Raw genomic sequence first — 11,702 nt, 5'->3', positions numbered from 1 at the left:
ATACACAATAACTGTATTTTATTAATTTTAACAGCCATGTAGATTTTATATGGCTGAGCCATGTGTTATTTAACCAATCCTTTGCCTATACACATTTAGGTTTTCTTCTATATTTTTCTACCATGTAATTTTTATGCTTCTGTAGTAACTTAAACATTGTCACTTCCTGTTTCACTTTGTCTTCTGGTTTGGAAGACTTCCGTGTGGCCATGACCTCCAGTTTAATAAATACTTGAATTTGTCAAGTTTCGATGCTGGTAGACAGTATACTAGTCAGGAGTGACTCAATTTTAAGCAACAGAAACCCAACTCAAAGTAACTTAAAGCAAAAAAGGGTATTTATTGGCTCACATAACTGAAAAGTCCATAGGGATATACTAGCTTCAGGCACGGTTGGATCCAGGGGCACAAACATTGTCATCAGGACTCAAGTCTCTCCATCATTTGGCTCTGCACTGGCTTCATTCTCTGGCTCATTTGATATGGTGGGCCCTGTTGGTTTGAGCTTTTCATACTACAAAGCCAAGCAACCTCAGTAAAGAGAGCTTCTGAGCTTCTCCTCCACAGTTCAGTAGAACTCCTAGGGCTGAGTATCACTGGACCAACTTGGATCACACAACCATTCCAGAACCAATCTTTATGGTGAAAGAATGGACTATGCTGATTGATCAGGTCTGAATTACATGTCCACCCATGAAGCTTCAAGTTGGGCCAGACTGTCTGAATCATGTGGACTGAAGATACGGAAAAGTGGTTCCAAGAAACATCACAGAGTTGCTACAAAGAGATGGAATGGATGCTGGTCAATCAAAACCTGATGTCAATATGACCCATAATACTGAAAAAGTTTAGTATCTGTTCACTAACAGCTGGCATCTGTTACTTTCTTGACGATAAAAGTATTCTGAAAAAACATCATGAGGAGTTAAGTTTGTCCTGTACTCAGGAAGCTTGTAATCCATTTCAATGGAATAATTGTGTCCAATAGCATACTTTGGATGATGCAATAGCGTTTCAACAGAAGTAAACTCAGTGGCCTTGAATCTGAGAGCCCAGCCATCTTGCAGACACAACGCAGGACAACAAGCCTCCCACTGGCAAATAGTTCTGTGAGGCTATTAAGTCAGTGTAACTTCTAAGTTCCGTGGAAAACTTTTCTTGCATTCCTTTAGTCTTTTGTCAAGGTGAAGTGGTACATTTCTGTCACCTCTGTATTACTGCAGAAGAGAGGAATGGACAGTGCTTTCAATCTGTAGTCCTTCAGATCTGGTAGAAGGGGTCTCAAGTGCTGAAAATGATGAAATATATGTAAGTGTAGAGGCTTACTCTGCACTTAAAAAAAAAAAAAAGGGCTGCTGGTCAAGTAGTATATAGCACAGTCCTTCCAGTTGTGAACATTAAGTCCTGGGGGTGTGTGTATGTGTGTGAGATGCAGGCTGCTTCTATTCAAAACTCCTTGGTGGAACTGAGTGTAAGACAGGCTGATACCAGTTGTAGTTCTCTCATGCACAGCCAGTCTGATTGCCAACATGTCAAAAAAGGCATACAAGGGCTGAGTCTAAAGAGACAAATAGGGTACCTTCAGCAGGGCTAGCCACACCAATAGCCAGGATGTGATCTGGGAAAATGGGTAGATTGATATCGAAGCTCTGTAAATTAGTTTTTACCCTGAGTACTCCAGGGTCATTCCTTAGGGTTTACTCTGGATATCATTTTCTGATCTTAAAGGGCCAGTCAGGTATAGCAGCTTTCATTTTTCTGTTTATCTGCCCCAGAACTTTCAGCTCAGTAGAAGGCTATATTCTCAATTCAGACTTGAGGTTCTGTTGAGAAGTCTATGCTACATCTGGGAATGACAAGGTTGGGAGAGCCAGGTTCATGAAGGTTGGCCCTACTCTCTTTGGTAATCAAGTCTCCATCTTCTGAAACTCAGCCCATCTCTGAGAATCAGCTTATAAACAAGGCCTTAGATTGGTTGGATGGTGCTGCTGAAAGACTTAGATTGAGATCTGAGGCAGGCAGATAGTAGTTAAGATCCTGGGTTTGAGTTTTAGGCTTTCTTCATTTTCAACCATCAATTCTTATACACAGCGTACATTAGACTCTTGAATAGATGATCATCCTCACCTTAAGCCCCTCATTTTGACTGCATTTGACAGGATTAAAGGGAATGACTGGCAGTGTAGATCAGTGTCTTTTTCTGTAAGTACAGAAGAGAAAATCGAGCTGACATTTTGAAGGTAGTAGAAAAATGGAGTTTGTAGATAACTTCTTATTAACAAATAGTTGTATATACAAGCAAGCTAGTCATTAGATTTTTATTAGTTGAGGATGCACAGGCCTTGTTTGATGATTTGTAGACAGAGTCATGTAATCAGGGTTAGTCTAGAGAATAAGAGACAAAAGATACAAAGAAACCATTCCCAACATTTAACCAGTGCATTCATTAGAGTATAGTTGAGGACAGCTGGCCCTTAAGTAGATTGTGAAGTAAGGGACTGAGATTTTTCTCACGACACAAATTAAAGTCTACTTGTTTGACATGACCTGGTCTGGGAGTTCACGAACTGAATCCATCCTGCAGAAACAGGTAAGTGTCTTAATGCCTGAGAGTATCTCATAGCAAGGAATGAAGTCAGCCACTCTGAATCAGTATAAAACAACAGTACTGAGACAGATGAAATTCCATGAAAACATCCACAAAGACAAGACATTGGTCTTGTAACATTAGGAAGAAGCTGCAGGAAGCTCTTGAGTCTACTGATAAAATCTTAGCTGCAGGCTTTGTAGATTTTCAAGTCAGTCTACATTTCCAGCAAAAAGGTAGATGATATGTAACTTGAGATGCCCAGCAAGCAAGCTACCATGGCCTGGTCAAGAGGCCTACCTCCAAATATCCCTAACACCTGCAGTTGATGGTACCAGACATCAAAAGAGCCATCATAAAAGAACACCTCTCATTGGTTAGAAGAAAATTTTCCAAAAGATCACATTTAAAATCACATACATGAGAGAGGATATTCAAAAATAGTCTCTTGTGGATCAGGTGTTACATGTAGTTAGAGCAGAGTATTCATAATTGTGGAGCAGACATGCCAATGATGGAGGAAACTTTTTTAAGGTTATTAGCTCATTTATCCTGGAAACAGCAGTTAAACTGAGTAATAACCAAGAAGCAGTGTAACTGCCACTGGTTGAGTCATAGTGACTGGTAGTTTTGAGAATAAGATGAATAACCAGGTACCCTTTTAGGTAATGTTGCCAGAATTTCAGTTCTACTTTCATAGGTAATGGTTATCCCTTGCACACGAAGTAAAGTACCATGGCTGATGATGGGAGGTCCAATGTACAAGTTGGTCTAATATGGCCTCAATGAGGCATCATCAACTTTAGTACCAGCTTCAATACCTGGCGATTCAGGTATCCAAGGAGGATCAAGACTTCAAAGTTACATATTTCAAGTACCGCTAGAGCATCTGGTGTTTGTTAAAGAGGCTGGGTAAGGGGGTGTGTCAGTGTGGAGTACATATGAATTGCTGACTATATTGAATCCCAGGAATCACTGACTTGAAATCCATCTGGGGGTACAGGGCTGCTAATCTAGGTCCATTTGATACCACTTTCGGCCCACATGACTACTCTGGGGGGGCAAAGATATGCCCATCTTCTTGCACTTTTCTGATTCTGCCCACGGTAAGTATTCCTAAGAATGTGCAGCATCAACTGAACACGGACTGGCTTGGGTAGAGGTACAGATCAGAATGCCATTCAGGTTGCACATGTTGTCTAGGGCAGTGGTTTTCAAACTGTGTTCTGAAGAATTTTAGGTGTTGTAAAGAAGTCTCCTTAGGGGTCACCATGGTGGTAAAGGAAGATGCTTGTGTGGCAGGTTTCAAGCCCCCCACTCCTGCTTCATCTACAGCAGCTTCTCTTTTACTCTGGGCTTCCACACAGTTTTCATCCAAAGGGCTTCATGGTCACAAAGCCTTTGGAAAACCAATGATCTAAGAATAAGTTGTTCACAAAATGCTGAAATACAAAAAATAGGTCACAGAAACCAGAAACTGTGAGCAAAGTCTATGGTAAGCCAAGAAGGTGTTTTCCTAGTCATTCTTTCCCTAATATGGGCCACATTACAGAATGATGTTAACATTCAAGTTTGCTGTAAATTCTGATGGCCTCAAACTGGGTTTGTGACTATCAGAGAACAGGCTATTGGTTTTAAGTGACAACAGCATTGGATTTTTGCAGTCAGCATACGTCTGCAAAATGCATTCCATTTCTTTGCAAATATTATCCCAAGTCCATGGCTAGAGGACTTCTCTTCAAGCACTGGTAAGATCTCAATGGGCCACAACTCAAATTCTAAGAAAATATTTCCTTCTCATCCCTCCTCCCCCTTTTTTCCATCTTTCTCCTCCTCCCTTCCCTTCCCAATCTCCTCACCCACCTGAGACTCAATGCCTTTGAGCTAGATTTACAGCACAATTCTAAGGACAGAGAAGTATATTGCTAAATGTCATGGAACTCATCCAATTTGGGGGTCAACATTAACTTTTCCCCATTCCCTTCCCATATATCCTCACAGATCTTCTAACGGTTCCTTTAACAGAAAAACAGAGGTAATGGTCAAGATGTAGGACTCTCAGATGATAAAGACATACCAATTCAAGCAGTTACTGACAAAGTCAGAAATGGGGGGAGGGGCTTCAAAGATGCTGTTTACTCCTGGGTCTCCAGTACTGGCTATACTGCATTAAAGCAGTTTCCCCATTCCGTTTAAAGGAATGCTGCAACAATAACATTCTGTGTTTGATTATACTTAGGACACACTGGGCTAAACAGCTCAATGAGGCTCTTTGTCGCAAGCCTTCTGAGATCCTTTAATACACTACAATGAATCAGGGGAGGGAACACATATTTTACCATCTTACAGGACTATGGAAGCTCTACGTATACATGTTATGAGTATGCATCAAATATACATACACACATATATGAACAGCACTGCTCTAAAAAAATGTAGGACTCATGTCAAGTACATGTTTGGGGGTAGAGGACCATAGATAAGATCTTGGTGTCTAAGAGTTATTAGTAAAACCTAGGGAAAAAAAAAAGAGAACAAAACATGAACAGGGATCTCCAATCAATTAGGCCATTTGGGAAGACCATGGGAACAACAGATCTAAAAGTAGCTTTGTGTTTCATGTTACATAGTCTTATTGTCAGATGAACGTGTGCCTTGTTGACTGGAATAATCTGCCACTATGGAGACAGTCCTCTCTTAAACCTTAGGGATACTGCCATGGAATTCTGGTCTAGGTGCAGCCATCACAAGATTACACTTATGACATCCTGACTGACTGAGGGTACCAGATCAGAAGTTAAAAACTTTTCTGGGGTTACCAACCTCCAGTCATCTTAACACTGCAGGTAAAGTTGAAGCTAAGTTAATTCCATGGAGAGAACTGGACTGGGAGTCAGAAGGCCTGACCTCTACCACTTTGTAGCTGTGTCACCTTGGATAACCTTTTAAATTTCCATTTCCTCATTTGCAAAAAGGGATTATAATTTACTGTGTTATTTTGATAATTGAGATTAATGCATGTAAAAGTGCTTTGAAACTATAAAGTGCTATATAAACATAAGGGATTACCATTATAGGTTCTACCTGGATGTATCAAGATGCCTTTTCTGGAATCTGACTGCAGCTTTGTGAGATGCTGTTAGATAAAGGGATTCCTTGGCAGAATTTCTTAAATTTGTGTGAAAAGTTCTGGTTCCTGAGTAATCCCAAAGATGCTGTGAGTTCACTGTGCCTTTGTTTTAATCCCAATATCTGCTGGTCAGAATATCTGCTTTCTATTCAGTAGGCTACTATAGACCTGAAGTGGAAAAAGAATAAGATCCAGTGACCTGGAGAGGATCCTAGACACTTCATGAATTTCAATCATTTGAAATTGTGGGGTATGGTCCAATGCCGTTCTTGAAAAGATGTTGTCATTCTTCAGTGTTGATAACTAAAAATCCTCTGGTCCAAATTTATTATGTGTCTCTGAAGGCTTTAACTGAAGAAATGAAATGCACAATCAAGGAACAAATTGGGCCTTTGTTGTGATAAAATAGCTTCAGCTACTTGACTTAAACAGTTTGACTTCACTATAAAGGGCTGTGCTGAATCTGGGTGGAACAGGACAGGAGTGGAGGTGAAGGCCACATCATGATGGTTGAATGCCTCTTGGATCACAGTGGCCCACTGGAATGGTGTCTTCTTCAGCAGTAAGGTGAAGGAAATCACCAAGGGCAAAAATCCAGGTACCAGATCTGTAGGCTGATGGAACAGTACAAGGAAGGTAGTCAGAAGGTCCAGGTGAACACTCAGCAATCAGGAGGCACAGGACTGGAAGGGACAGGAACAAAACAGGTAAGATAACAAATGCACGGAATTACAAACACAGAACACTAACACTAGGGTGGGTGTGCTGTCAACATATCAGCTGCCTGATGGGTACTAGTTCTAGATAAGCCTAACTAAGAAGCTGACAAATGATAAATGGGGAGTAAAAAAAGCTTTCTGATTAACAATCAGTGACGATAATTGTTCTCTGGCAGGGACTGCTTCCTGACTCTTGAGAACAAACTGTCCTAGGGAAGCAGCAAACAGGAATTGCCCTAAGTCTCGTAATTTGGGGGAGTAATTTGATTGTATTCAGGCTGCTGAGTAGTGCCTGATTGGGGAGAAAGAAGTGGCTCCACTGGTAGCACGAGAAGAACCGAATTTAAATTTATATACCAACACCAAAGGAGATCTTGTCCTTCTTCCTTTTCCAATGCTTTCCTCAAATTATCTTATGACCTGTACTTTTTTAAAAGCGGTCTTTAACTTTCATTTTAACAAGATCCCATCTTGTGTGGGAGAGAATAAGGTACCCCGGGAATAAGACCCTGGTATTTGCACCCTCTGTTAATACCCTATGCAATCTTTCAGTTTCTCTTCACATCTGAGGGCTCCCTAAATCTTTTTAAATTTAGAATAAAAAAACAAAACAAAACCCACCATGAAACACAGAAAGAAACATGACCCATAACTAGTGATCTTTTTCCTAATCAAAAGTAATTAGGTTACCACACAGCAATTAAGCAAACGCTTACTGTTTATTCCGATAGCCCATTCTCTAAATTACTCCTTTCTATGAAAGGCTTCATCATATGTAGGTAGTACATGCGGGCAAAAATCCTTAAAACAAAGCCCTTGCTTTCAAGGGGCTTGCTATCTGGAAAAAGAGCAAATGCTTGCACATGACTACTTTACAAGGTATGCTATGCAAAGATAACTAAAAGGTAAACAACAGAATATGAAACTTAAAAAAAGATAAAGTTAAGGAGACTCATGGAAGTAGAGAGCATCTGATGTGGATATTGAGGAAATGGCAGTGTTCTGACAGGTGAAGAACCAGAGGAATACATTCCAAAGTAGAGCATGAACAAAAGTGCAGAGATGGTCAGTAAAGAATGAGGCATTTTGGAAAATGGCAAGTACCGTAGTTCACTTTTGATGGAGTGTTGCTAGAGTTTGCACTGAAGGTCTGGCAGAAACTCAGGTCTTCAAATTCCCAGTAATGGTGCTGGTGGCAGCGCTTGCTCAGTTGCTGTCTCTTCTCAAAGCAAGGTCAACAGCCCCCAAATTCAAAACCAAAAATATTCAGCTCCAGAGTTCCTGTCACATCCTGACACACTCTTCAGGTCCCAAGTGTTGAAAATCTGGAAATCTGGAGGCCATGCCGTGGCTCCGCAGAAAAGCATCTGCTCCAGCTAGTGCAGAACACTGTAGTGAAACCTTTTCGGCCTCCTATCCTGGACATCTCATGTTTTGTCACAGAATTTCAAGCTTTGAGTTCCAGTTGTTTTTTTTCCTCCTTTCTCCCGAGGAAAGCATCTTATAAGATCACCACAGTCTTAAGATTCTTTTGAGGTACATCCAGATAATAACAAAAGAGCTAAAAGACCAACACATTTTTCTCCAAAACAGTCATTTCTCTGGAAGTGAGATCATTTGTCTTTGCCCTTTAGGTAAAAGGAATAGTCAACTGATTTTCTCAGACATTTGTATGAAATAGCAAAACAGGTAAACACCTAACCAGACAAAATACACTTAAATGTGTTTATGTTCACTTGCTTAGAGCTGTACCACTGGTAAGCACCACTCCACAAAATTAAAATGTTTGAAATCCAACTGTTCAAACATTTCTATAGTGTTTGCTGGACAATGGCCTGGAATTTGATAAAAGCAGCTGACAATTAACAAAGAAGCAATAACTGGCATTTTGGCCATCTTAGTAACACACTTGCAAGCAAAGAGAATACAAAGCAGGCCAGAAAAAAAGTTAAGCATTGAAACACTTCCAAATCTACTGATTTTGAAGTTCAGCAGAAGTCATAACAAAACTCTTCAGAGAGTGTTAACCTTCAATTAATAAAGATAAACCCCCAAACATCTTCAGGAATTCCAGGCCTGGTTTAGTCTGTGTACCAGTGAGCCAGCTTGCTAAAAATCCACCTGCACCATTAATTAGCTGGACTCGGCAGCACCATTTAAAAATAAGCCTGCTCACTACCAACCGCACAGACTAAGGATATAAAATAGAAGCAAGTAATGGATGGCAACCATGGTTGTGGAAAATGGTCAATGAAAGAGACAGGTAGTCAGGTACCAGTATAAGCAGCAGAACACTAAGAATTGCTGGGCCAAAGCTTCAACAGGCTTCTTGATACTAGAGAACACACTCATTTCTCGTTTTAGCTGCTTTATGTTGGGTGCCATTGAACCATACCAACGTTGTCAGCCACCCTTCAGGCACCCCATGGTAAAGGGAAAGGACTCAGAATAGAAGCCAAGCAATGGAGCGTTGTTACCCCAAATATCCATTATGCATAGAAACAGCTCACATATCCCAGGGATTCAAACAGGGGCTTCAAATCGGTTGTGAAGGGTCCCAAATGACATCTAGGCCTCAATTTCCTCCCTGTGGCATAAAACAATTGTAGTTCTTAACTTTTCTGGGTTACAGCCCCCGTTGATAACTTGCTGGCGATGGATCCTCAGTCCCCAAAATGCACACTCCCACTATTTCTACATACAATTTCGGGGAGTTTGGGGGATCTCCAACTTCAATCCAAGGTTCCCAGGTTCCAAAATTCAAGAACTGGGCAATTGCTAACTTTTCTTACAACTCAAAAAAAACCCCATTACAAACAATAATCATCCCTTCCGTACACCGACGCTTTATACGTTACAAAGCGCTTTCAACCCCACAAACATTGATAGGCAGAGGAGGAAACTGAGGCGCCGACAAATTACAGAGTGATTTGCCTAAGGTCACTCGGCCAGCTGGTGGCTAGGCCCGGAAGCAAACCCAGCTCTTCCGACTCCGGGGCTTGTCTCCCCACCCCGGAGCTGCCGCCAGAGCTCCCGCCCCTCACTAAGGGGGCATAAGGAGGAAAAGGCAAAGTAGAAAGCCCACCACCAACCATCCCCCAGCGCCCTCTTGCCCCCCCAATTGGGTCCTTGCAGGCCCCGAAGGGTGGCGCCAGGCCTCCAGGCCGGCCCCGGCCACCCCCGCCTCCCCGGCCGCGCCAAATCCCGCCGCCGCCGCCGCCTCCCCGGGAGCGGGGCGGAGCAGTTGCCCGCCGCCGCCGACCACCCGGACGACTCCTCGTCGAATCGCAAACGCATAGGCCGCCGCCCGAGTTCTGCGTACGAGAAGAAAGACGCGGCGCGAGCGCCAACGGCCACCGGGCGCGCGCCGCGGCGGCCGGGCCTGCGCCCCAAGAGCTGGATGCCAGAGCAGGAGAAAGAGCCGCCAACCGATCGCTCGATCGACCGCGCGCCCGCTCCTTCGCCCTACCAGACCGGGGAGGGGGGGAGGGCGCGCCAGGGCTTCTTCGAGTTAGGGGCCTGACTCCCCGGCGACGAGACAAGATGGCTCCTCCGGTCCGCGCCGCAGCTACCGTCCCGGCTGCGTCGCTCGGCCCGCCCCCGGTACTGTTTCTTTAAATGGCGGAGAGGGTCATGAAAGCAGGAAGAGAGGCGCGCGCTCTCACGTGACAGGGGCGGGCCCGGCTAGCAAGATCCGGTCATGTGGAGACCCGCTACCCGCCAATCAGGAGGCGTCGCATCAGGGCGGGGGCGGGAGGAGCTGCGGCTCTGTGATTGGCCGAATGCGCCGCGGAGGCCTCGGGGGCTTGGGGCGTCGGGGAGTGCGCGAGGCGGCCCGGGTTGTGTGCAGTAGCGGAGACAAAGCGGTGGCTGAGGTGGCTGAGGCGGCTGCAGCAGCGGCGGCAGAGCAGCCCTAAACGCCGAATTCCGTGGTGCTGAGTCCTGTCATCATCTCATTCAGCGCGGCGCGTGGGCGGCTGGTCTCGCGGCGGCGGCGGCAGCGGCAGCGGCGGAGGCAGCACATGGTTCCAAGAGCGCGCTGCGGTTGTTGGGTTCCAATTCCGTGGGGAGGGACAAAGGCAGCTTTGAGCACCGGGCAACGCCCGGTCGGGTTGTGCGCTCTCCACACAGCCCTCGTCCGAGCCTTGAAAGCTGGGACTAACTCCTCTCAGTGAGGAGGCGGCGGCCTCGGAACCCAGGCCCAGGAAGGGCCTGAGAGCCGGAGGCCTCTGTCTGAGGGAAGTGGGGGAGGGGCGTTGCCCGCCTCAGGTGATTTGGGCGGGTCAATTCTGAGGCATTTTTGTGGGTCTTTGTGAGGTAATTTGACCCACTACCCTGAGGAGATTGGGGCGGGAGCACGCAGTAGGTTGGGTCTGGGCTTTGGAAACAGAAATCATCACCAGCGCTTACGAGACCATTCAGTTGGGAGGTGGTGAAGCCGGAACTAACGCCATATGCACTCCATCGACTTCATGGCCGCCAGCCTGGGGCCTTTTTAAGAACCCTGGCATCATTGGTGGTGAAGAAATGGGTGACTGTCCAGTTTCATGACAGAAGTTGGTAAATTTCCGGATTGGTAAATTTTCTGATCGGAAATTTAGAGGAGCAAAAAAACTTGAAGAACGTGAAGATGGAGCAGTAATAAAACCTCCAACTCCCAATACCATCTACTCCAAGACCATCTACATTCAACTCCTTGAACTATCGCAACTGAATGCTAAAGCTCTTTAAGACTACAGATTTATAACAGTTTTTTCCAGAATATTACATCACAGTCATTAAGAAGATAAAAAATTTAAAAGCGAAATCAATTGTAGGGTTAGACATCTCTTAGAATATATTTTGGATAGATACTAGGTAACCTTGTTTAACAGTAAGGAGCACAGACTTAACCAAACCTTTACTGGAAGGAATCCTGCAAAATCTATTCCATTGTAAGGTTGTATTTCCCAGTTAGTGGGTGAAGGACTGGAGACCTCACTGCACTCATGGCTTTCACAAATTACAGCAGTCTGAATCGAGCTCAGTTAACCTTTGAATATCTGCATACAAATTCGTAAGTATCCTTTAGGTGCCACTGAGGTCACTGCTAACTCATTCCTTGATAATACAGAACTCCTTTTCCCAGAAAATTCTGCTTTTTTACTTTTGGGGATGTATCACTGGATGAGTCTTGAGCTCTGTATTGAAGAACTGAGATCAGTGAAATATTTGTTGCTAATCCAGAAGAATACGATCTTCATTTGTTGGATCAAAATATATTTGA

The 11,702-nt window shown here is 44.1% G+C and overlaps 2 protein-coding genes across 5 annotated transcripts in view; one reads left to right on the top strand and one right to left on the bottom strand.

The window, feature by feature from the left end:
* Positions 1-320: 320 nt before the first annotated feature.
* On the bottom strand, positions 321-10,910 carry TUG1 (taurine up-regulated 1). The gene is made up of 4 exons (XM_064577699.1): positions 10,886-10,910; positions 10,154-10,349; positions 7,541-9,948; positions 321-6,400 (listed from the first exon to the last, which is right to left on the bottom strand). The coding sequence occupies exons 1-3, from the start codon at positions 10,908-10,910 to the stop codon at positions 9,480-9,482; spliced, it is 690 nt and encodes a 229-aa protein (XP_064433769.1). The 3' UTR covers positions 321-6,400; positions 7,541-9,479.
* Positions 9,946-11,702, top strand: part of MORC2 (MORC family CW-type zinc finger 2) — a 50,421-nt gene continuing 48,664 nt past the window's right edge. For all 4 annotated transcript variants that reach the window (XM_045887310.3, XM_064578680.1, XM_045887309.3 and 1 more), the window contains exon 1: positions 9,946-11,492. In XM_045887310.3, coding sequence (XP_045743266.2) covers positions 11,425-11,492 — 68 coding nt within the window. In that variant the 5' untranslated portion in view covers positions 9,946-11,424. The remainder of the gene's footprint in view (positions 11,493-11,702) is intronic.

Source organism: Mirounga angustirostris, unplaced genomic scaffold (assembly GCF_029215605.1).
Source record: "Mirounga angustirostris isolate CCGP_5_RB_7025 unplaced genomic scaffold, mMirAng1.0.hap1 SCAF_14, whole genome shotgun sequence".
In the NCBI taxonomy this organism is placed as follows: Eukaryota; Metazoa; Chordata; class Mammalia; order Carnivora; family Phocidae; genus Mirounga; species Mirounga angustirostris.
The sequence above is the reverse complement of the archived record's forward strand: the minus strand, read 5'-3'. Positions and strand labels throughout refer to the sequence as shown.